Consider the following 25,780-nt stretch of genomic DNA (forward strand, 5'->3'; position numbering starts at 1 on the left):
GGAAAAAAGGCAGCCATGTCCCATCTATTGATCCCAGATTCACCCACTTGCTGATTCTGTTCCCGCCCCCGCCCCAAAAAAACAAAAAAAAAAAACAAACAAACACAACAACAATGTATCATAGACACCAAAGATATAATTTTTTCAATATTTATATGCTATAAAATGGTTAGGTCTTTTCTTCCTAATGTAAACCAAGCTGCAAAACACCAATTAAAACACATCCTCATAGCCAGTAGTATAAGCACGTTTTAGCAAGTTTTAAAGGCGGTCTGCAGGGATGTCATTATCTTGGACAACTGTTGCTCTGATGTTGGAAATAACCGGTTTGTTACATTGCAGTTCTCAAAGTGTAACTGACTGTGCAGTCCTTGCCCTTGCCCTTGCCCTCGGGGAGTTCTCAGAGGCGAGCACCTCAATCTGGCTTTGGTTGCAGCTCTGAAAGGCTTGGCCGGCCTCATCTGTTTCCTGTTTCTGCTTTGGTTCACATGTAGGGGTCCTGCGATGAGCTGAGTTTTTGGGGAAGAATTGGAACCATTTGTTTGTGTTGTCAGTGGTCTGAGTTTAGTGGACAAGACTCTTCGAGTAAACCTAAAATCGAATCCAGATATTGAGAGGTTTCTTAGCGCTCTGCCAAACCCAGGTTTTGGGTAGCTGAACTGTTAGCTGATATTTTGGTTTTGTTAAACAATCACTTAGAGGGGTCTTGTGAATCTACCCTATACATGTCCAGCCTTCTTTTGGGCCACTGAAGGGAATTTTTCTGGAACCCTAGGAACCCATCCTTTTCTTTTACATAACTTTTAATGGATTTTTAAAAATTAGATTGCAGCCCTACCCAATTTTGATTCCCTCTATTGCAGGCCCAATCCCTGGGCCAGTTGGGGCTCACGTGGGAGGCAAACAATTGATGTGTCTCTCTCACATCGATGTTTCTCTATCTCTGTCTCTTCCCCTCCCTTCCACTCTCTCTAAAAAAAAAATCAATGGGAAAAAAGTATTTTTGAGTAAGGATTAACAACAGCAACAACAACAACAAATTAGATTGCATTAAAATATCACTACAAAAGCAAAATAACATCATACTTCATAAAATTAAAAGTAATTTCTTAACATAATTTAATTCTATCCAGCTGAGTGCCACATATTGTTAATGATTGTTTTGGTATTGTGATTTATAATAACAAATACAGAGCCCCCCAAAACCCCAGGAGTTTCTTATGGGATAAGAACAGAGTGATAAATGTGCCTTTTAGGTTAGAGAGGTGACGTTTGCAAAGCCCCTAGGGAAACAAATTTGGGGACTGGTTGCCAGAAGAACCCACCAGGTGATCAGAGGGTTGAAAATTTTCAGTCCCCCCGCCTGACCTGGGTGAGGTTTAATCAGTGGCCAGTGGCCAGTGGCCAGCGGCGATCACTCATGCTTATGTAATGAAGCTCCCTAGAAACCCAAAAGAGGGGTCTGGAGAGCTTCAGGTTGGTGAGCGTGTGGCGGTGAGGAGTGGCGCACTGGCGAGGTCATGGAAACTCTGTCCCGCTCCCCACACACGTGGCTTAGGTCCCGCCTTGTCTGGCTGTTTGTCTGTGTCCTTATGTTACCTTGTTGGGGAGAAATAATTTTTCCTCCACCATAGAAAGGTGTTTTTGTTGTTGTTGTTGGTCTAATAATCAAATCAATATTTAAAAGATTCATAGGGGAAAAACAAATGTTTACTTTTGTGCATACAGGAACCCACATAGACATGAGAGGCTTGGAAACAAAGGGAGCAGGAGGCGTAAGTGTAGCAAGGTAACTTAGGCTGCGTAGGAACATGTTCTTCATGACATAAACTTAAATAACTACTCTTAAATATTTAAATAAGTTTAAATAACAATGACAAACAGTTAAATAAGTTTAAATAAAACAGGTCCAACCTCTTAAACAAATCAATGACGTGAAAAAGGCAGACTGTTAGCAATTTAAAGAGCCCACACCACCAAACAATTAACTGAGTTCTGGCACTATCTGGAGAGAGCACCAGATTCCACAGGTGAAGGGCTCAGTGCCACAAGACTTGCCATATTGAGCCAAGGAATGGGGTGGGACAGGGCTTCCGAGGGGAGGAGGGTCATTCACGGGATGATAAGAAGAGCAGATGTTCAGTGACTAGACATTTGCCCTGCCATACAGATGGGTCATAAAAATTTATTTCTGGTGATAGCTCTTATTATGGGCAAGGCCTCCAATTTCAGTTCTTTAAGGGAGAGATTAAAGTTTCTCTTGAGTCCTCAGGGTCTTGATTGCCTTCAGATCAGAGTAATCCACATGCCATAGTGGTACATCTTGGGGAGGCCTGTTCTGAACTCCTTCAAACCCTGTGTAATAAACTGGTAAATGGAAGGAAACGTTTCTATGACTTCTGTGCTCTGCTCTCACAAATTAATAAATCCCAAGGAGAGGGTGGTGGGAACCTCCGGTTTAGAGCCAGTCAGCCAAAAAGCACAGGTGACAACCTGAACTTTCCATTGGCGAAACCACACTGCACATGGTTGCTTTGTTCTCTCAGTATCTTTTAATCTGGAACAAAAACTGTTCGTTCATGTCAGGAACTTGCCGATGAGAGTAATATCGTGCACAGTGGCCCACTTGGATCTGGTTCCTTTGTCCCTCTGACACTGTGCTGTCCACTACAGTGACCACTAGTCACACATGGCCACTGAGCTTTTGAAATGTGGTTCCTCCCAATTGCAATGTGTTGTGAGTATAACATTCACATTGCATTTCTAAGACTTGGTACCCAAAAAAAGGTAAAATACTCCACTGATAATTTTTTGTATTGAATACAAATTCAAATGGTAATCTGAACATATATTATCCATAGGTCATACTACTAAAATTAATTTTATTTGTTTCTTTTCATTTTCTTAGTGTATTTAATGGAAAATTTTATTTGCCTCCCAGTATATTTCTACCAGATGGTGCTATTCAACGGTGGTATTCGACAGATTTTAAAACAAAATTGCTCCCCCAGAATCACTTCACAATCAGTTCTCTGAGATGTCTTGGAAAAAGAACATGGGTAGACTAAAGTGTTTTTTTAGCTAGAGTGTGATAACATAGTTGCTGTGTCCTTCTAGGTAGGAGCTAACAGATTTTCCATGATAGGTCTAGCCTAAAGCATGTTCAGACCTAATTTCCTCCAAGCCTGGCATTGTCCAATAGATGAAACAGCTGCTGAAGTTTTTGAGTGTCTTTGATAGCTGAAAGTATTAAATAATATAAACCTATAAGTGTGCCACAAATGCTAAATATAGTTGGTAAGCCAGTGCTGCTGATTTAAAAACAAAAAGTATGTGAGCCGATGCAACGTCATGCTTCATTTGTTCATGTGTTTGTTTATTTTTAGCATTGGAAAACTTCGATCAGATGGTTGGCTCCAGTTTTGGAACTCGGGAAAATCAGCCTGATTTCCGATCCCCGGAGTTTGTGAGTATTACTACTCTGTCTTAAATCTGTAACGGTTAGCCAGAGCTTCCTCACCAAGCGGAGGGAAAGGTGTGGCTTTTTTCATGGATTCTTGCCTTCAGTGGCTCTTCACCTGGCACAGGTCTCGCTGGCAGTGCTGTGGTTCTTTGGGGAACAGGTGACTGTGGAACTGTAGTGTCTTGGCATCATGCTCTGTTGGCTCGTTCTGCTACTTGTAATCACCAGTGGGAACTCATTCTGCAGCACAATAGCATCATGTTTCTGAAGTTCCCCCATCATTCGTTCCTACCCTTGGTATCAGCTTCTGTTGTTAGTAACTCAGGAAACCAGTCTTGACTGAGTACAGGCCCATTAACCAGTCTGATTCCCATTTCATTCTGGAACCTTCAGTCATACAACCTATACAGGTATATCTTCTAGGGCTAGGATTATTGTAGTGGTTATTCCTACCAAGAGAGGAACTAAATGCTTCCACTAAATTAGACTCATTAAAGGCCAGCCATGGTTCCTACCCTTAAGGAATTAAACATATTATTAGAAGCTACTGTGATTTTATTAATGCCGTGTTAAAAGAAAATTAAGCACATATTATGCTTTATGCAGAATGTCCTCACTAAATAGATTTCATATTAGATTCACTTGAGGAGGGGGTGGGAAGAAGTGTTTTCTCTGACTCTTGTACCCTGTTATTCACCAGACGTGTAGGAAAGCATGCCAGGACCCACCGCCATGGATTGGTTTTTGCCCCCTGCTGCAGGCTTGTCTACCACTTTAGCAATGCAAAAATCTTTTCTGATTTATTTTCAAAGTGTAATATGCAGTCACCACTCCGGCAATTGGCAGAGCACCATTGTATTATTGATAAAGACAAAAAAAAAACCCCAAAACTCATTATGTGTTTTTCCTCTCTCTTCTCACTCACTCTTTATGGATTGCCCACTCGATTCAGCCGGGAGGAAGAGCTCTGGACTGAAAAGAGATCGCACATCAAACTGTACCCACAGTGCCATTGTATTTCAAAGTGTGGGCTCCTGTGGTGTACTAGCAGATTGCCTACTGCGAAAATCACTTGGCTGTAATAGAAAGACATAGTGTTCGATGGCTTCCCTGTTATATTCAATGAGAGTTTCAGGGAAGGAAAATTGGGAGGGCTCACCAGTATTCCTGCATCTTAAAGGAGCAGAGCACTTTTGTGGTGGTTCTAATGTCTGCAGTTAGAGGCCGAAGTGGAATTAACGCGGATGTTTCACCTTTGAGTATGATATTGGTACAGGCTCGTGGAGGTGGCCCTCTTTGGTTCTGTTATTTTCGAACTGCTTTTTTTTCTGATAACCTGTAAGCAACATATCGAATCTGAAAAAGAGCTCTGTGCAGGAAGGTGGTGTTGTGCTTGGTAAGCACATACAGTTCACACCAATGCCCTGCGTGAAAATAAAAGTATTTTTTTCTCAAGAACAGATCTTAGTATATTATGATGTTGGAGATTGGCATGCCTCAGTGTTGTCTTTGCCACAGACGGTCTACACTGGGAATTACACTGGGAATCTTGTTTTACCTTCAGTATTAACTGCCCCATGTCCCTTTTTTCAGGTGTGAGGACTGGCCAGTCCAAGCTAGAATGACCAGGCCCGGAACTTGGGGATCACAGAATAGACTTACTGTGACTTGTCTTAACAATGAGTCTGAGAACCTCCAAACTGAGAGTTTTAGGCTCTGTCTTCATATTTTTATCTTCCACTCAAGAATATCCAGTCATTTCTTTAGACCACAGTAGAAGAGCTGAAGTTGTTAATCACAGTTTCCTTCTATGTACGGTTGATATCGATGTCTATAGCCTCGCTATTATCTTTCTCTAATTGTGTGTTCGCACCCATGTTCAGGAAGGAATCTGTGATTTTTCTTGTGCTTTATGGATTTTCACGCATCCGATGCTCACTGCATGCCACATCCCTGTGTGGCCTGTGCATAGCTGCTTCTATTTTCTCCTCAGTATCACTGTAGGCTGTATACTCCCAGTTCGACAGTAAACATGTCTTTCCCCAGTGCTGTCTCCATGGTAAAAAACAGGAGGTGTGCAGGGTGCCTGGAGAATAGGTCCTCGAGGGAATCAGGCATAATATTGAAGGGTAGCCTTTTTTGTAGGCAGACTGTTACAGCATCAGTGAAAATGGGTGGCTCACTGGGCCGTAGAGGCAGGCGGATTGGGCAAACGCCAGGACAAAATCGGGTAAGTTGATCCAACCCCAAATTTAAAATCAGAAACAGGTGATACTGTGACCCTGGGAGCAAAGAGAACCCAACAGCAAAGCAAAATTGAAAACAGGGAGAAGACAGAGAAGAGTAAAAGGAGCTGTAAAGTCAGCATTCTGTTCTCCATCTGGCAGTTTGCTGAGCTGAACTGAAATAAAGCAAGGCACAGACTATGTTTACTCAGGCCTTATCCTCAAATAGTTCAGATTTTAGAAGGATCAAGAGTCTAGTGTTCTTATACAACGGAGTATATTTTTATAGTTTGGCCAACAGGGAGAACGAAAATGCTTATCATTATTCATTTGTTTCCTCCAGAATTTCCGTTTTTCTTTCCCTTAAAACAAGGCCTCAGAGAGCAGTGCTAGTGGAGTAGCCTTGGTTACCGGCATGATAAGCACATTAAAGGTTTCCTTCGCAGCTCAGGTGTCTATGAAGTGACTAGTCAGGCAGAGCCTGTGTTGCCAGATGGTCCATGTAAATGACTGTAAGTGACGGGTAAACAGATGCTGTTTTGAACCCCTGTGTGGCCTGGAGACAGCAGCCCACTCTGTGCTCACCTCGTTCACTGCAGAGATTACCCATTCATGCTTTTGTCACCAGCGTGTCTGTGCTGCTCCTCTCCACCTCCCACCCCACTTTGCAGATGAGGCAAGTTTAGCCAAAGCATGCGGAAATGGAAAGGGGTGCACAGAGATGTGGACACAAGGGGGCCGGGGGGGGGCGGTGTGTTTGCTACTCCGAAGCTTGTGAGGTGCTGGGAACATGTTGAAACTAAACATGCGCCCACTCTGATGTGAGCTGGACATGGGAGTGAGGTGGAAGAGACCCGGCTAAATGCTGACCTTACAGAGAGGAACTTGGTGATCTTGCTATGCTGGGAAACCATGTCAGCCCAGTGCAGGTTTTTGTATAAGCACAATGAAAATCAGTTTCATAACCTGCTTTCTTAACTTAATGTTTCATCCTGAACGTTTCCCTGGCTGTCTTTCCCCAGTTTTACTGAGATTTAATTAATATGTAATTGACATGTAGCACTATGTCCATTTAAGGTATACAGCACCATACTGTTTTTTCCCCTCTAACATTGTTCCTTTGTGTCAATAAAGTATAATTAAATTATAATTTTCAGAATAGTTAGTTCATGGGAGACCTAGTCAAGGAAAGAGTGGTATGGCCTGATGCCCTGGAACCAGGTGATTGGCAACTATTGTTTTGGGACATGGACCCCAAATATAGACTAGGTACATGATGACAGGTCTCAGACGCTGGGGAAGGGGACTTGGCCAGAGTGAGGCTGGGGATCGAATATCCCTGATAACCTTGCAGAGTTCAGACTTTGAAGCAGAGACGACAGACCTAGGCTGTCTGTTCAGAACTGAGGATGGAAGGCATCCACATGGCTGTGGAGCAGACAAAGGTGGCTCTGCAATGTGGTAACATGAAGATAGCGGGCACCTAAGCTCCCCGCAGTGCTCTCAGTTTCAGGTCTGGTTAAGAACAAAGGTGACCTGAGGGTGCAGTCATGGCTGACCTCGCAAACCTCAGGTTTGTTCCAAGCCTCAAGGAGTGGAGGGGTTCGTAGGGAGAAGGGTTGGGTAGTGGTCATGTCTGTTTCTAGAAACCCCATCTCTGTTGGTATTGGCCCGGGTACTCACATAGGCCCGATTGCCTGCGCACACCTGGGTGAGAGATGTGGGCGGGAAGAACTCGGATCTAGCAGTGGGGACTCTGCTTGCAGCAAGCTGGAGGGAAACCAGGCTGGGTCAACAGGAAAACACGTGGAAGGAAAGAGAAGGCTAAGGGATTGTGTTTTATGATTTGAGTCTCGCTAATAATATCCCCCTTTCAGGCCTTTTCAGACTTAAGATTTATATTTAACTCTCCTGGCTTTTTGGAGGCAGGAAGATTCTTATCACCTTTTGTCTCATGTTGTTAGTGATGTTTTCCTTTGTTTAGCTTCTACCAAATTTAGAGTAAATAATGAGTGTGGGCTGGCAAAAGAATTTTAGGATTACAATAGGATGAACCAGGGAAGATGATGAGAAACCAGGATTTAGAGAGACTAAACTAGAAAAACAGACTCAGGAAAATGAGGATTAAAGTGAAGTAAGGATACTGCATGTCCCCTTCGTTCAGCACTCATGGTTATGCAGAGAGAAGGAGGTCTGAAGAGTATCCCATTGTGTAACTGATTCCCTTTTTTGAGGGAAGATACTACTTTCTAGAAAATACTGCTGATTCCCTGAAATTCAAATTTGATTGTCTTTCACTAGATGAAAATACAGTAGGTCCTCAGGTTACATCAGAGAGCCGTTCCTACAGTGCGACGTAATGTGATTTTCGCCGTAAGTCGGAACCCACCTACATTAGCACCCATGTCACTCACATGGAGCACACACACAGCAGTAATGAAGTGAAACAGTAAAAAAAATTTTAAAGAAAGATAACAATTCCTGACCTTTACTTGTAGTAAATAAACATAAAGCACATATGTACATACGTCAAAATGACAGAACTTAATTTTTTTAATAAATGGAGATGGTGACGTAACCACGAAACCACGTATGTCAGGTCCGACATAACCCGAGGACTGCCTGTATATGTGATCCCCAAGAAAGAGTTAAAATATTAATTCATTTAGCAAATATGTATTTGAAGTCTACTATTTTAGGCTCTATAGTGAACAAACAAAATATCCCTATACGTGTGGAGCTTACATTTGGTGGGAGAAACATGACAAATTAAATACATAAAATACACAAAATAAGTAAAATACATCACATGCCAAATCGTGGTAAATCCTAAAGGAAAATAAAGTAAGGATTGCATGTGTACATTGAGGGGGAAGGGTTACAGTTTGAAATAGTGTTCAGGGCATATCCCACTGCAGAGGTGACAAGTGAAAAAACCTGAAAGCAGAGGAGCATACTATTCGGAAATCCAGAGGAAGCGCAGCTCAGGCAGAAGGAAGAGCTTAGACAAAGGTCTTGCGGTGGGAGTTTGTGATGTTTGAGGAAATGGGAGGAAGCCAGTTTGATTGGAGTAGAGAGAAGGATGGTGAGAATAGCAGACAGTGGGGGCTTTATAGGCCATTCTAAACACTTCGGCTTTACCCCGAGTGAGGTGGGAAGTTACTGGAGGATAACGGGGGGTTCTGAGTAGAGGAGAGACTTGACCTGACCTGTGGTTTAACAGGATCACTTTGACTGCGGGGAGTGTAGACTGTGGAGGAACAAGAGCAGAAGCATGGAGACCTGTTGGACTTTTCAGGAATCCAAGTGAGAGATGATGGTGGCTTGGTCCTGAGTGTTAATGATGGCAGTAATGAGACATATGCTCGTTCTTGGTGTGTTTTGAAGGTAGAACCAAGAGGATTTGTTGACAGATCTGATGTGAGGTGTGCAAGAAAGAGCAGTCAAGGATGGCTAAGGTTTTCGACCTGGAAGACTGCAGAGGAGCAGTTGGGGGGGAAAGTGTGCAGTGGAAAATCCCATTTCTGTTTTGTATCTGTAAAGTTTGAGACATCCAGGTAGAGAAGTTGATATACAATTGGATATATGAGTAAAAAATTAGAGAGGAGTCTAGCTAGAGATGTGAGGTGCCAGCACACAATGGTGTTTAAATCTGTGGGACTGAATGAGAGCACCAAAGGAAAGAGGGAGACAGAGTTAAGAAGAGATCCTGGAGTGAGCCCTGGTCCAGTGTTTATAGATCAGGGAGATGAGGAAGAATCAGCAGAGGAGACTGAGAAGGAAGAGTCAGTGGGGTAGAAGGCAAGTGAGGAGAGTCCTGGAAGCCAATGAAGAAAGTACAAATAGGAGGGAGTGACCAAATACTGCCGGTGAGGATGGGAGATTGGATGTAGTAACATGAAGTTGACCTTGACGAGAAGTTTTAGCTGAGTGGTGGGATCCAAAACTCATTAGAGAGCATTCAAAATGGAATGGAGGAAGAGGAATTGGATACAGGGAGTTTATTTTTATTTATTTATTTATTTATTTATTTATTTATTTATTTATTTTTTATTGAGGTATTATATGTGTACATGTCTTACCATTGCCCCCACCCCACACCCATACATGCCCTCACCCCCCCAGAGTTTTGCGTCCATTGTTTATGCTTATATGCATGCATACAAGTCCTTCGTTTGATTTCTTATCTCCCCCACCTCTCCCTAACTTTCCCCCTGATACAGGGAGTTTAGATAACACTTTCCAAAAGATTTTGCTGAACAAGATGACAGAGAAAGGAGGTATTATCTGGAAGGGGATTAGGATGAAAAGAGTTTTATCTTAATTAGTTCGTTTTAAGATGGCAGGAATTACCTTTTGTAAAATAACCGAAATAATTCTGTAAGGACAGAAAATCTGGCACTGCGGAGTGAAAGGGAAGAATTCCTGGCATGCCCTCTTGAGAGGACAGGAAGGGGATGGAATCTGGTCCATAAGTGGAGTGGGTGGCCTCCCCCCATAGCTAAAGAGATGGTTCATTTTAGAGCCACTATGGGGCCTCTAGTGGGAGGAATCACTTCGTTAGACTGGCTAGGAGGAACTTATTGAACTTTTTCTCTTGATTGCTTTTTATTTACCAGTACAATGGGAAGCATGGCATTAGCTAAGATTGAGAAAGGAAAGAGAAAGGAAAGAAGAGAGAGGGGGGAAGATATGAGATAGAGTGAATGCACTGGGAAATGTGATATAATTGCTGGATGGCCCTATGAGCCCACTTGAAGTGGGCATGATGATTTGTATGCTTTTTCCATTCAAGTCCAGCTTTGGGGAGCAGGCATGAAATAAGCAAAGAGTTTGATTTAGCTTATTTTGGAGTTTCACCAGGTCAGTTCAGTGAAGCAAAACAAGACTAAGAGAGTTACTAGATGTTTGCAAGAATACTCTCTTAGTGTATAGGACCAGGGATAAGAGGAGGTGAAGCAATAGGATCAGTAGATTTAGATCAATAGGTTTAGTGGGGTTTGATCATTTTTGGAGTTGGGGTATTGGGGGAAAAGTGAACTGGAATAATAAAAGGCAGTAGGTGGAGAGTCAGATGTTTATAATTGAGGGAGGAGTTACAGTAACAAGTACAGACAAAGTCTGGGGTTTGAATATTGGATGAATGGCGGAGGCAGGGTGGAGTTGCAAGAACAGGGTGTTGGGAGGATACCATATGTGGATATGAAAATCCCCAAGAGTTTTGCCAGGCGTAATGTATTTAAAAAGTAACAGTGAGCCAAAGCTTTAATTTCCAAGGAATAAGGGGCAGTGACTCAGATCTGCAGATGGCTGCAAAAAGAAATGACCAGAGAGAAGGAAGAATTTGGGAGAATGCAAGAAGCAGATGAAGTGTTGATAGTTTCGGGTGTCTTGTAGGGATTCAGTCATATCAGGATTGCTCAGCCTCAGCGCCACTGAAACTCTGGGCCGGATTTCTCTTCATTGTGGGGAGCGCTCCAGTGCATTATAGGATGGTTTAGCAGCTTTCCTGGCCTCTGCCCACAAGATGCAAAGGACCCTCTCCCCAGTTGTGGCAACCAAATGTTTCCAGACATTGCTAAATGTCCCCGGGAGGCAAAACCATTCCCATTTGAGAACCACTGAGTTAGATGAATACAGAAAGGGTGTTGAGGTCTCTGGTGTCCTTTTAAAGAGCTATTTCTAGGGAGTGTTGGGGACTCGTGGAACCTCTGAGGATTATGGAATGAGCAGGAGAAAAGAAAATAGAAAATGTTGACCTATCTTTCAAGGAGTTTGACTGTGAAGGTTTGTGGAATGGTTTGAAGGATGATTATGAAGGATGAGGGAGATATAACTGGAGGAGAATATGAGAGTCAAGGATGATTTTCTTCTGTCAGATGCAGAAACTTTGAACGGGTTAAAGGATTGAAGAAAGATCCATGCGAGAGGAACAACTGAGTCTAGAGAGGAGTGGCTTTGAAAGGGCTGTGGAATGGTTTGCAGAGCGCAGTGGAGGAATTAACACTAGATAGGAGGCGCAGTGTCTTCTAAGAACCAGGAAGGAGTGAGAAGGTTGATGCTATTTGTCTGTGGATTTGATGGAGAGAAGCTGAGGGAATTCCCATCCTATAGCTTCAATTTTCAGCTGCTGAGAGCATAGAGAACATTGGGAGGAGAGGGAGGAGTTGATGCTCTGAAGTAGTTGTGGAGAGCAGAGACCAGGCTGACCTGGAAAAACCTAGAAAAAGCTCTAGGGCTTCTGGGCTGTGGTGAGGGCCTGTGTGGGGCCAGGGAGCCTGAACTTACAGAGATACCCAAACGCCCTGCTGTGGTTTTCTCCAGTATCACTCAGACGGCGAGAACGCAGGAGGCTTCAGCCAGAGGTGGAGCTGTGCTAAATGGACATGGTGGCCTGGCTGGTGTGGCTCAGTGGTTGAGCCTCGACCCATGCGACAGGAGGTTGCAGGTTCGGTTCCCCATCAAGTCAGGGCACATGCCTGGGTTGTGGGCTCAATCCCCAGTGGGTGGGGATTTACAAGGGTGTGGAGAAGGCAGCCCATCAATGTTTCTCTCTCATCGATGTTTCTATCTCTTTCTCCTTCTCCTTCCCTGTCTCTCTAAAAGTCAATAAAAACATTTTAACAAATGGATATGGTGGAAAGAGTGTTGCTGAAGTGATGAGCTGGGAAATGGAACCTTAAAAAAAGAAGGGAGGGAAGGAAAAGGATTTGAAGATTGATGAGAAAAGATCCCTGGGCTCAAGAAGTCACTGAAATGAGAAGCAATGTTAGTTGTGGTCAACAAGAGGGATTCTCGAATAAGTGACTTTGGAAAGAGAATTTTTCAAGTGATGACAAGGTCCACGGTGGGACTCTAACAATTCATGAAAAGGAGATGATCATTAGTAATAAGAAGTCAGTTGACTGAGGCGCCAACGTATATGGGCCATGCCCGTGGATGCGGAAGTCCAGGTATGATGGAAGACTCGGAGTGGACAGGGAAATGTGAGCCGGGCCAGATTTGCAGTGAACCAGGAGCAGCCACTGAGAGGAGGAGATGATAGACTGGGGAACTCTGGGAGTATATTCTGTTAGCATGGACCTAAACGTTTTTCCCCAAGAGCATTGGGAGTAATGGTCTGCCAGTGACCTGGGAACGAGCAGCCCTACTTCCTGGCTCTGGTGTGTGCAAGGTGTGAGAGAAGAATCAGAACCAGCTGCCCACCGATCTGCAGGTTTTTGCAGGTTTTGTTCCAAGATAGTCAGTCAGGTTTGTTTCAAAATGGATTCAATGGAGTCTTCTGTTTTTCTCTTTCTGTAGAAATCCAGACCTCAGTTTGGTTATTTCTAGTTTAAGTAGCCCTGCAGTGAGTAACTAAGTGCTGGGGCTATTGAAAGAGATTACAGTTGATTTTATGGTCAGTCCATGGCCTTTCTGGCTAATCCCAGAAACCCATCATAAATCACAAGGTCTGCCTCAAGCTCCCAGGATTTTCAGGATCTGGAAGACGGGCTAAAAGGAGGACTCTTCCATTCAGGCATTTCTTACTGGGCCTGCTCTGAACAAAGAAATAGGGCGATTTGCCTTATAGCTTTTGGCACTAAGTTCAGCAAACCAAAAAAGAAAAGAAACTCTGCTTCAAAGGGAAACCAAACAAAGGAACATTATTTTGGCAAAAAGGATGTTTAGAAGAGAAATGAGGTCAAAGATAAACTAGCTAGTAAGAATGGCTCCATTGGCTCATTTGCTAGGAGACACTTCTCGTGGCATTTCCCCATTGAAAGCTTTTTGTGCATTCAAGAGCAAAGGTAATGGAATGTGTGCTTTTCCTGAGTATGGAGGAAAGGGGACCTCCTCATTTGCTTTATGTGGTTGATCAGAAGCTACATTTGTTAGGATTAGGGGGTAGGAGCAAAAGCAGGCAGTCCCAACACGCACAGATCTGGGTCAGAAATTTATTTCTGAGTCACTTCGTTGGAATGCAGCATGCATTTTCCCAGAGAAACAGTCATAAATGGTGATTATGCTTTTAGGCCCTGCCAGGATAGACCCACTGAAGCCAATTTTACAGAGCAAACACACTATCATTCTGTACTAATAATTTTTTGGAACACCCCCAATCTTTTCCATTTTGACTCACAAAAGTGAGTAAAATCCAAGTCAAGAGTGAGTGAGTTGAGGCTTGTTTAAAAAAAAAAATGCTTAACGTGATAGAGATTGATTGATTTTGAGTTATGTTAGACCCTGAAGAGGCAGCCAAGGGTCGAAACTTGAGGAAGACAGCTTAGTGGTACAAGAAGACAGAGAAGAGAGCTCATCGGCTTGTGTATGACTTCTGTCTTTTCTGCTAATGAAGGTGAACTTCAGATTGATGGAATGGTTCGAGCCCTCGGGAGGGGCTGCAGAAGCCCTTTCTGCAGGAAGCTACTTTAGAAAGAAATGTAATTATTCCAGTGAGTTTAAATTTCCCGACTAGAAAATTTATGTATCAACCAGGGTATTAAAAGAGCTTGTAGATTTGCTCATGGAATCACAATTAGTAATCTCAAGGCGATATGGAGAACAGGACATGTTCTAGAATAGTAAAGGGACATTTGTGACAGTTTTCACAAAGGGGTGAGGTTAGGGTAGAAGTTGGGCATAAACTATATTCTGATCAATAGAGACATTGAAGCTGGAGCATTAATCTCCAGGAATATTAGAGAATGAGATTTTTAAAAAAATATATATTTTATTGATTTTTTACAGAAAGGAAGGGAGAGGGATAGAGAGTTAGAAACATCGATCAGCTGCCTCCTGCACCTCCCCCCACCCCACTGGGGATGTGCCCGCAACCAAGGTACATGCCCTTGACCGGAATCGAACTTGGGACCCTTCAGTCCGCAGGCCGACGCTCTATCCACTGAGCCAAACTGGTTAGGGCCAGAATGAGATTTTGAAACACATGGTTGGTGAATGTTAGCATCAGGAACCAATATGAGTTCAATGTCATGTCAAAGTGAGCACATTGTTTCCCCCCCCCCCTTTTTTTTAAATAAGGGGGATTACTAGACAGAGCAGAAGAAAGCCACAGATATTTTTGTGTGTTTTGATTTTAGCAAGTTGTGTGGGGAAAAAAATGCATTTAATACAGAACGAAGAAATGCAGGCCTAGTGAGTGTGTGCTTATCTGGGCAATTGATCTTACCAAGACTGTGGAATAATGGGTGGAAATCAATTTCTAGAGAAGACAAAAATCAATATGAATTAAAGTAAGCTCCTGCTCCTAATTCATAAATATCAGCTGCTTAACAAAAGATCACAAAGGCCGAGCCTACTGACTGATCACGTGAAAAGGCTAGGTATTATGCTAACTAAACTAATTATGAATTGAGAATGTAATAGTACCTCTAGGTTGCGTTCATACCTCTGTGGCCAGAACAAAGGAAGTACTAGGCTTCTCCCGTTCAGTATTGGTAAATCCACCTCCTAATCTGGGTTCTCCATTTTAAAAGGAAGACTATTGAAAGAAGAATCAATATGGTGGTGGCAAGAACGTACTGACAAGTTTAAACATTTGACAATAGTAACTGGTAAATGTAGTGTTAAGATCCATGAATAGAAAGTATATATAGGCAGATGGATTTCATTTCAGAAAAACGTTCTCATAAATAAAATAACTTAATTCCTTGGAGTAGTTCAAATACAGATAAACTAGATAACAATCTAGGTAGGACATGATGAGTGCTTGGACCAGGATGTCAGTGGGGACACATGCTTTATGTGTAGCTGGACTTGGTAGTTGGTGGAAAGTAGGGAATGAGAAAAAGAGAGGATGTTTCTGGGACTGGACCACCCCAGCAAGATGCATGTGGCTCACCGACGTATGAATTGCTTTTTTATTTTTTTCCTTCATTTAACCTATTATCAGCTGCAGCCAATTTGTGTAATTAATTAAAACCCTTTCCTCCATATAGCAGTGTTCATTCTACCTGGTTTTATTCCCCGATTTTCTGAAACCCTTGACTGCAAAATGCTTTGTGAATTCCTGCCCCACAAAGTAGCCCAAATGAAATTCAGCAAGCTATCTATTATTATCTGGGGGATGTCAAATTTAATTTGACAAAAACATGCGTGAGGAAGGCAGGGAGCCCTGGGCATTCTGGGGGCATTCTGAACAAAGATGTGATATCATATTTACCAGAGAACTCATTTGATTATAAGTCGTCTAGAAGCATATCACAATAATGCCAAAAAGCCCACAGAGGCAAAAGAATTGAGTTAAAATTGAGAATCTGCTGGTAAATAACCTGACCGTGCCATGACCTTAAAAAAAAAGCCACATTAAATTAAAATTTAAAGAGAAATACAGACTTGGTGGAAATGGATATACAATATGAATTCACAGAATTCTTAGAAAGTCAAAAGGGAAACTAGTGGGATTTCAACTGCAGTTGTCCATCCCATATTTTGAACTCTTAATTTGGAAGTATTAAGGGCTTTGGAGAGATGATTTAAAATCCTTTTATTTCTGAAGTTCAACTAGTTAACTGTCGTTTTCCTTATTTCAATAATAAGTATAAATAAAATAAGTATATTTTTATTAAAAGTCTCAAATGTATTCCTTAAGTCTGTTTCTGGTTAAAATAAATAAATAAATAAAACTATAAATATGCTTTTACCCAGAAAACTCTAATAGCTCCTTCAAAAGGGAAAAATGCATTTTATAATGCTTTCTCCCAAGTCATTTTTTGAAATGTAGATTAATGTGATCTGACAGATGTAGTAACTACCAAAGAGCATTTTCATTAATTATAATGGGCAGGCCAATAATGTGGCTCTTTATATGATGTTAGTATGAATTAGAATATATCAGATCAGGACTATCATTATAGCCGGAGTAAAATTTGACTGCAAAGTCCAAATCCCTTAAAATAAAAACACATCATGAAAATTTGGACAGATCATTCAGTGATGCTAATGGTATCACCACCATTTCATGTACTTTGGTTAGTCTTAAGTGTTTTTAAAAAGCAAATGTACTGTCTGTAAAATAGGAAGTAATAAGATTGAAGAATAGAGGTTAATGAGGTGAGATATTTCTGAGACTTTGAGAAGTGTTTTTACTTTTTTTTTTAACACACATGCTTTCTTTTTAGTAAGGGAAAGTCATTTTCAAAGTCGTTACTCCCTCCCCTCCCCTCACTCCCCCCAAGCTGAGAGGAAGATGGAATTTCAGGGAATTAGGAGCCTCTATTCCCAAGAAGCTCTGCTCTCTGTCCCCTGTGGGCAAATTGCTTTTCCTTTTCGGACCTCAGTCTCCTCCTGTATAAAGAGCTGGAAAATCAGCAGATTTCCTCACCGAGGTGTCGTTCTGTGACTGCACAGTGATTGGAAAGCATTTTAGCTATCTTAAAAGCATATTCATAAAATAATAATATAGCGAGAAGTCTTAGCTCACATTTATGGATGCTTATAGTTGGCAACGCACCTTGCAGGCTCGGGGCTAGCCAGCCTTGAAATGGCCATAGCTCTCCCTTGCTCAACCCAGCCATGCACCTTCCCATTTCCTTTCAAATGAAATCAGATTGTGTTGGCATCAGGACTTGGTTCTTATGAGCACACAGGAGCACGGGCAACTTATGCTCCTGAGAAAGTAGTCGGGCCCTTAGGTGCCTCCCAAATTATCAGTGGGTTGAGAATTAATCATAGCCAGCAATCTTATAAAATACCCACAGTACAGTCTGTCAATAAATAAATATGTTGAGCATCAGTAACACTTGCTAATAGAATTTTCAATAGAACTAGAAATAAGAGCTATTTAAATTATGCACTATTTTGAATAAACCACTATCAGCTTCACTAAATTTTGCAGTAACTTTTTCATTTATTTGACCATTTAGTATTTATTAATCAATGTAGTTCGAGGAATGCCAAGCCGTGTAAATCAATATTTACCCTCAAGGCCAACATTGCCTCTGTCTTATTATCTGACAAATGTTAGTCATCCAACTAATGCTGGTTGGTTGGTAGGTTGGTTAAATGGAAAATATCCGGCAGTGTGCAGTGTTTGATTAGTCCCAGCGGCACTTTTACAATAAAAGTGCTAGAGGAGTTTAGTTAGGACTGGAGCTCTCTACCCCGGCTCTGTGTCACAATTACCTGTAGAGCTCTTTTGAAAAGTGGAGGCCCAAGCTCCACCTCCATGAGCTAATCTTGCTCTTTGTTAGAACCCATATATGTTGGTATAAAGTTTACAAAGGTGACTTTATTGTTTTCAACCTGGCTGGTGTGGTTCAGTGGTTAGAGCGTTGGCCCGAGAACCAAAGGGTTGAGGGTTAGCTCCCAGACCCTGGTCCAGGCACATGCAGGAGGCAACCAATGGATTTGTCTCTCTCACATCAGTGTTTCTCTCTTTCTCTCCCCTGCCCTTCCTTCCACTCTCTCAATGGAAAAATATCCTCTGATGAGGATTAACAAAACAAAGAATCATTGTTTTTTTAAAAAACAGGTGTGTAGGTACTGAAATCTGTGCCGAAATCTATACCAATCAAGGTTTTACCAGAAAAGAGAACAGTACAATATATACTTACGTACACACATGTGTGTACATATATGTATATATATATGTGTGTGTACACATATATATGTGTGTGTATATATCTATATCATCTATATTTATATCCATATCCACACATGGCACAGTGAGCGAGAGTTATTAAAGAATTTATCTCCAGACTTGGCTTCTGCAGTTGTGGGGTCTGATCCGTAGGGCACTCCAGGAGGCAGGGCAGGCTGGAAACTCTTGGCTGGCACTGCAGTCTATAGATGGAATTTCTTCCAGAGAAGCCTCAGTTTTTCTCTGAAGGTCGTTCATCTGACTGGCTGAGTCCCACCCAGATCACTGAGAATAATCCCCTTTACTTAAAGTTCATTGACTATTGATGTTAACCACATCTGCAGAATACCTTCACAGCAACACCTAAATCCGTGTTTGGTTGCATCACTGGGTACTGCAGCCCAGCCAAGATGACGCAAACCTGCCTCCGCCGTGGATATACTACAAGAGGGTCTCCTGACAGCTTTGCATGAACAAATGAATGAAAGTGGAAAGGCGTGTGCCCAGGTTGCAGAGTTGATCTAGGAGAGTGGGAGGAGATGAAGTTAGAAAGATAGCGTAGGGTCGAATGTAGAAGCCTTGAACTCGGTTTGGATTTGTGAGCTGAAAGGACAAAGCAATGCGATAGCAGCACTGTCCACAGAACTTTCTCAGATGCAGGAAATGTTCTGACTCCATGCTGTCCACCACGATTGCCATTAGCTGCATGTGGCTGTGGAGACCCTTGAAATGTGGCTATTGAGACAGAGGAACTGAATCGTTAATTCTGTTTAATTTTAATTCATGTGAATTAGCCACACATGGAGAGTACAACTGTAGAGAGATCGATCTGACAGGAGTAGACAGGATTCACTGGGAGGAAAAACAGAAAGCAAGCAGTTCGGTTAGACTCCTCTCACAGTCCCGGTGTAGGGTGGGGACAGAGGCAGGGAATGTAGAAAGGAAGAGAGATGAGAAGAGAGGAAGAAGGGAATCAAAAATAATCTTATGGTTGGCCACTTCTCTATCTTCCCAGCCACTTCTCTATCTTGCCAGCCACTTCTTAAGCCTCCCAGCCACTTCTCCACCTTCTCCTTCCATCCAGGCCCTCCCTCTGTGTCAGGTTTCCTCAGAGCTCATCCCAGCTGTCTTTTCTTACCTGCTCTTCTCACGCTCACTTCTTTAGTTTCAATGACAAGTTCAGTGCTCACAAGTCTCAAGTTCATACTTGCAGTCCTAGATCGTTCCTCTCTACCCCAGACCCCTGATATCTCCACTTGGAAATCTCACAAACTTTCGTCTTCCCATACTACTTATATTTCTGTTTCAGTTTCCTGAATTTGGGCAGATATAATTGTCATCCTCTCAGCTGCTCAAGCTGGTCCCCTGAGAATTTTCTTGACACCTTGTTTGTGACCTGCTGATGCTCAGTATAAGTTACAGCTGCAATCTGTTTCTTTCTCCTCATCCGTGTTGATACCCACCCTTTCCCTGCAGAATAGGTTGCCCACTTTCTCTGGGCTCTCTCATTCTCTCCATGACCATTTTTGTTACTATTTATTCTCTAAACAATTCCTTTAAAAACAGAAATCACACTGTGTCCTTTTTTCTGTGATGTGTAATGGAATTTCCCCCCTGTGGCTTTATCTGTCATACTACAAAGTGTCACAGGACAAAGGGTTAATGAATTTCAGTTGATTTATTTAATAATATTTATCCATTTAATAGTTCTATAACCCTATTAAGCAGGGACAGTTGGGAAATACAACGGAAATATCCCTTGGGGCATATGTGCTAGTGAGAAAGACAGGCATTAATCAAATAATTACACAAATAGCTAGGCAATTAAAATTGCGAGACGTGACATTTCAGGAGGAGTATGTGGTGCTCTGAGAGTATATCAATACTAGTGTAGAGAAGGTCGAGACCTAAGCCAGCCAGGAAGGTCAGGGAAGGGCTCCATGAGGAGCAGTGAGCCAGGGAAAGGGAGAGAAGATTCCAGGAAATGGGAACTGCATGTGCAAAGATAGGAGGGCAATACTGTACTTTGATGGAATTCAGTGTAATCATCACAAACCTTCACTGGTGTACAGAAACTGACATCTGCGTGGGGAGGAAATAGGGTCTTAAATTTTCCAAGCCATCCGGAGCAGCCTTTGGAAGCCAAGGATACTGAGCCTCTATAAAACGTGAAGAAGATGTTTCTTTTAAACACTTGGACTTGAATCTGTTATCTCAAGTCAGTTCAGAGAGTACCTCTGGTGGCTTACTTTCCTAAAAAAACAAAAAGTAGGGTTTCTTTCCCTTATTGCTAAATACAATGAAAATGATAGTATGTGCACATAAAAATAGATGACATTATACGTTATATATATTATATCTTGCTATTGTAATTTATATAATGCAAAATTAAGAGCCAGAATGAATGGTATAGAACAGCAGTTCTAAACATTATATATTCTTATAGTTTACACGCTTAAAGTATTGACACCAAGGAACATTTTTGATGTGGGTGTATCAATCGAGATTTACTGTATTGGGACTTACAACTGAAAATTTTAAATATTTATTAATTCATTTAAACATAACCAATAATAAACTCAATGCACATTAACATAATTAAGGCATTTAATGAAAAATAACTGTTTTCTAAAACAAAATTTAGTAAGAAAGGTGGCATTATTTTGTATACAAATCTCTTTAAGAGAATATAGCTAGATTCTTTTTTGTTGTTTTTTATTGATGTAAAATTGGTTAATAACATTATATAAATTTGAGGTACACAACATTATAATTCACTATTTGTATACACTATAGCGTGCTCACCACCAGAAGTCTAGAGTCTGTCCCTATACATTTAACCCCCTTTACCCATTTCACCCTCCCCTCTACCTTCCTCTAAAAGCTACCAATCTGCTGTCTGTATCTATGAGTTTGTTTTTGTTTATTTTATTTTATTTTTGTACTAAATTTATTTGGGTTTTCCCTAGCTCAGTGGTCGGCAAACTGCGGCTCACGAGCCACATGCGGCTCACGAGCCGCAGTTTGCTGCTCTGTAGACTAATGAGTTTGCCGACCACTGCCCTAGCTGGTTTGGCTCAGTGGATAGGGCTTTGGCCCATGGCCTGAAGGGTCCCAGGTTCGATTCTGGTCAAGGGCACATACCTTAGTTGCAGGCTTGATCCCCCCAGCCCTGGTCAGGGTGCTTGCAGGAGGCAACCAATCCATGTGTCTCTCCCAATGTTTCTCTCTCTGTCTCTCCTCCTCCCTAAAAAAAATTATGTAAGTTTCAAGTGTACATTTCTATGATACATGTTCTCTATATTGCATTGTGCACCTACCACCCAAAGTCAAGTCATCTTCCGTCACCATATATTTGGCCCCCTTTACCTTTATTATCCCCCATCCTCCCTTTCCTCTGATAACCACCATACTTTTGTCTGTGTCTGAGTTTCATTTTTATATACCACATATCAGTATTTCTTTTTTGTTTTCTTTTCCACATGAGTGAATTCATACGGTTTTTGTCCTTTTCTATCTGACTTATTTCACTTAGCATAATACCCTCAAGTCCATTCATGTTGTCGCAAATGGCAATATTTCATCTTTTTATGGCTGAGTGGTATTCCATTGTATATATATACCACAACTTCTTTATTCATTATTAGTCAGTAGACCCTTAGGTTGTTTCCATATTTTGACTATTGAAAATAATGCCATAGTGAGTATCTGTGTGCATATATCTTTTCAAATTAGTGTTTTCATTTTCTTTGGATAAATACCCAGAAGTAGAATTGCTAAATCATGTGGTAGTTCTGTTTTTATTTTTTTGTGTGGAACTTCCATACTGTTTTACAAAGTAGCTGCACCAATTTACAATCCCACCAACAATGCACAGGGGTTCCCTTTTTCCACATACCCACAAACACTTGCTATTTGTTGACTTTTTTAATAATAGCCTTCCTGGCAGGTGTAAGGTAATATCTCATTGTGATTTTGATTTGCATTTCCTGGTGGTTAGTGATGTTGAGCAACTTTTCATGTGTCTGTTGTCCATCAGCATTTCTTTTTTGGACACATGTTTATTGAGGTCCACTACCCATTTTTAAAAATCTGATTAGTTTTTTTATGGTGAGTTGTAGGAGTTCTTTTTATATTTTAAATATTAACCCCTTATCAGATACCTCATTTGCAAATATTTCTCCCATTCAGTAGATTGTATTTTTATTTTATTGTTGGTTTCCTTTGAACAGATGGATTCTTATATCTGATCTGCTTCTGCAGTGAGAAACTTACAATATGTTTTTTGAGGTTGAAGTATGTGAAATAGATCCAGCCTTACACAGATGGTCAGAAAAGACTTGTATTTTATTTTATTTTTTAAAATATATTTTTTATTGACTTCAGAGAAGAAGGGAGGAGAGAGAGATAGAAACATCAATGATGAGAGAGAATCATTGATTGGTTGCCTCCTGCAGGCCCCCTACTAGGAATTGAACCTGCAACTAGGTCATGTGCCCTTGACCCGAATCAAACCCAGGACTCTTCAGTCCACAGGCCAATGTTGTATCCACTGAGCCAAACCAGTTAGGGTAGAAAAGGCTTATATTTTAAGGACTTGTTAGGCAATTGTGGATATTCTTCTTTGATACACATTAAAAGAATGTAGTAGTTTCGTAAAGGTTGGTTGCAATGTGGAATGTAAAACCATATCAGTGAACTTTTTGTTTATTAAAAACCTATGTTACATTTTGTACCCAAGCATGATTTTTATCACCAACCATAGGGCACCTGGAAAATACAGGTTCACTGAGTTCAGTAGCTCTTATAAATGTTGACCTATTTTCTTATACAATATGAAAGAAACTCCATTTGTTAGCACACGTCCAATCTCATCAGAAAAGCCATGGAATATTGAGAAGCTGTCAAGTTCAGTGGTGAATACAAGTTGCCTTAAATTCTAATACTTGCTTGAAAGCTCTCATTTTATCATTAGCAAAAATAGTGTCCGTTGTTTTCCTTGAAATGACAGTTTCATTGTCCACTTCCTGGAAGAATATCTGCCAAATACCCAAGTCTGTATAACTGCATTTTCTGTCAGTCATCTGTCAAGTAAAAGGAGTGTGTGTGAAAATTGGCAACTCAAATGTGCAAACATTTTTCCTCAAGACAACCATCGTACTTGATGTGCAGCAGAAGTGCTTTATGGGTATTTTCATTTCTTCACAGAATGTTACAAAGCCGTGTACTCAAGGGTCAAGATTTAATAAAGTGGGCAACTGTAACAGCTTCATCAAGAACATTCTTACATGAATTATTTTTTTTTACTGTATGTGGTGGTGAAGAATACAGTGACGACTCATACAGTTTGGTACCATTGCTGAATTGTGCTAAGGCATTGGCAGTTTTACCCACCATTGCTCTTGCCCCATCATTGTGGATGTTAACACAATGAGAAAGACAAATAACATCTTAGTATTATTATAAAAATGGTTGTGACCTCATGGGTCCCCTGAAAGGTTTTCAGGAATGTCCGGAAGTCCACAGACCCACACATCAATTGGCATAAACAGTAGCACAGTGAGGCAGATGGAAACATGCACCCAAGTTGCTAGGAAGGCTTCATGGAAGAAGAATTGAGCTGGACCTTGAGCAGTTAAGATTAGGAAAGGTGGGAAGGGGAAGAAAAGGGATTTCAGGAGAAGGGAATTATGTGCACAAAGAACTGGAGGTGAGAAGCAAGCACGACATAGTCAAAGCTCTGATTGGAAAGGATGGTTGGATTAGAGGGGTAAGAATGTTAGTTAATAAAAGGTGGGCTATGATCAGATTATGAAAGATGTTGACTTACCCATTTGAAAAGTTTGCACTTTCTCCAGAGGTCACTGGGAGTAGCTGAAGGTGCTTGGATCCTATGACTTGAGCATGTTGGTTTAGGAACACCCCTAGGGTGGCAGTGTGTGAGGTGAACTGGCAAGCAGGAGAAGTGGATGCAAGGAGACCGATTGGGATATTCATTGTAATTTGGGTAGTAAAGGTTAAGATCACGGACTAGAATCATGGCAGTATGTGGGAGAGAGTGAAATGTAGACTAACTGCTTCAAAGGTAGAAGAGATAGGAGAACTAAAAACAAAAAAGTCAGAGGTTACCAATTGATTATATTTTATAACCTCAATTTCAGGCCAAGGACATTGTTAGGGAAGTAGATGAAAACTGGGTGTTTCTATATAAGGTCTAACATGAGACTTTTTCTTTCTCCCTCCAAATCAGATGCTTCCTTTTTTTCTGATAGGAAGGGTTGTATCATGGAGCACATTTCCTTTCTGCCCTGCCACCAGAGGCTTTGCGCCAAATGTCATGTTAAAATCACAACAATTACAATTGTCCCAATGGTTAGTACGTGTTCTTCCTCCTACTTTCTCTGGCTCTGATTTTCTTTCTCTATTTATAATTCAGTAATCGTATTTGTTTTCATTCTGTTTGGTGCCAGATGCCACAAGACCTCTTTTAAAACTGATTGAGGGGATGGGGAAAATATAACATAATGATAATATATTAACCTTTACCATATTTTATTTATTTGTGGTACAGGGCTCTCCTCTTCAGTCACATTCTACTCAGAACCTGAAGAAAGCTAAAAAGCCTCTGATGTCCCAAACCAAAGCACTAAGGCTTAATTTCAAAGAAAATCAACAAATTCAGTTAATTTGGCAGTTCAATTCAAAGCAACAAATAAAAGAGTAGGGGAAGACCTATTAAAAACAGGTAAAATGGTAGTAAAAGAAGTGACTGAACCTCATGCTTTGAGCATGACAGAGAAAGAACAAGATGCAGGTTGGATTCCTGATGGTTATAAAGTATGTGAATGCACCCAACAAAGCTAGAGGTCAATAAGGAACAGTTACGTGTTAAAATAGAGACACCAGCAGCCATATTTGGGCTTTTACTATGTTTCAGGATCTGTATTACTGCTTTACATGCATCATCTCACTTACTCTTCACTGTAACCCTGCATTTTTTCTGTGGGTCTTATTTATTATTAATCCATTCAGCCACCCTATGTCTTTTGTCCATTTACATTTAAAATAATTAGTGATAGGTATGCCATTATTGCCATTAATTGTTTTCTGATTGTTCCGTAGTTCTTCTCTGTTTCTCTCTTATTCTCTTGTATGTTGATGACTTTCTATAGTGTTATGTTTAGATTATTGTCTCTTTACTTCTTGTATCTCTTGTAGATTTTTGGTTTGTATTACCATGAGCTTCATATATACCAAGCTATGTTTATATCAATTTATTTAAGTTGATGGTTGCATAAGTTCAAATAGGTTCAAATACATTACTACAATTTTTACTAATCCCTCCATGTTTGTTCTTTTTTACATCTTGTGTGTGTGTGTATTCCTTAGTTAATTATTTTAATTACTTGTAATTTTTATACTTTTGTCTTTTAACCTTTGTACTGACTTTATAGTTAGTTGATCCTCTGCTTTTACTGCTTGACTTTGTCAGTGAGCATCTTTCTTTCTTAT

The 25,780-nt window shown here is 41.1% G+C and overlaps 1 protein-coding gene across 2 annotated transcripts in view; it reads left to right on the top strand.

Moving 5' to 3' along the window:
- The window catches only part of ANO6 (anoctamin 6), a 187,548-nt gene that overhangs the window by 77,419 nt on the left and 84,349 nt on the right, over positions 1–25,780 (top strand). For both annotated transcript variants that reach the window (XM_079775705.1, XM_079775706.1), the window contains one exon: positions 3,387–3,466. In XM_079775705.1, the coding sequence (XP_079631831.1) occupies positions 3,387–3,466 (80 nt within the window). The remainder of the gene's footprint in view (positions 1–3,386; positions 3,467–25,780) is intronic.

Source organism: Cnephaeus nilssonii (assembly GCF_951640355.1).
Source record: "Cnephaeus nilssonii genome assembly, chromosome: 6".
Taxonomy (NCBI): Eukaryota; Metazoa; Chordata; class Mammalia; order Chiroptera; family Vespertilionidae; genus Cnephaeus; species Cnephaeus nilssonii.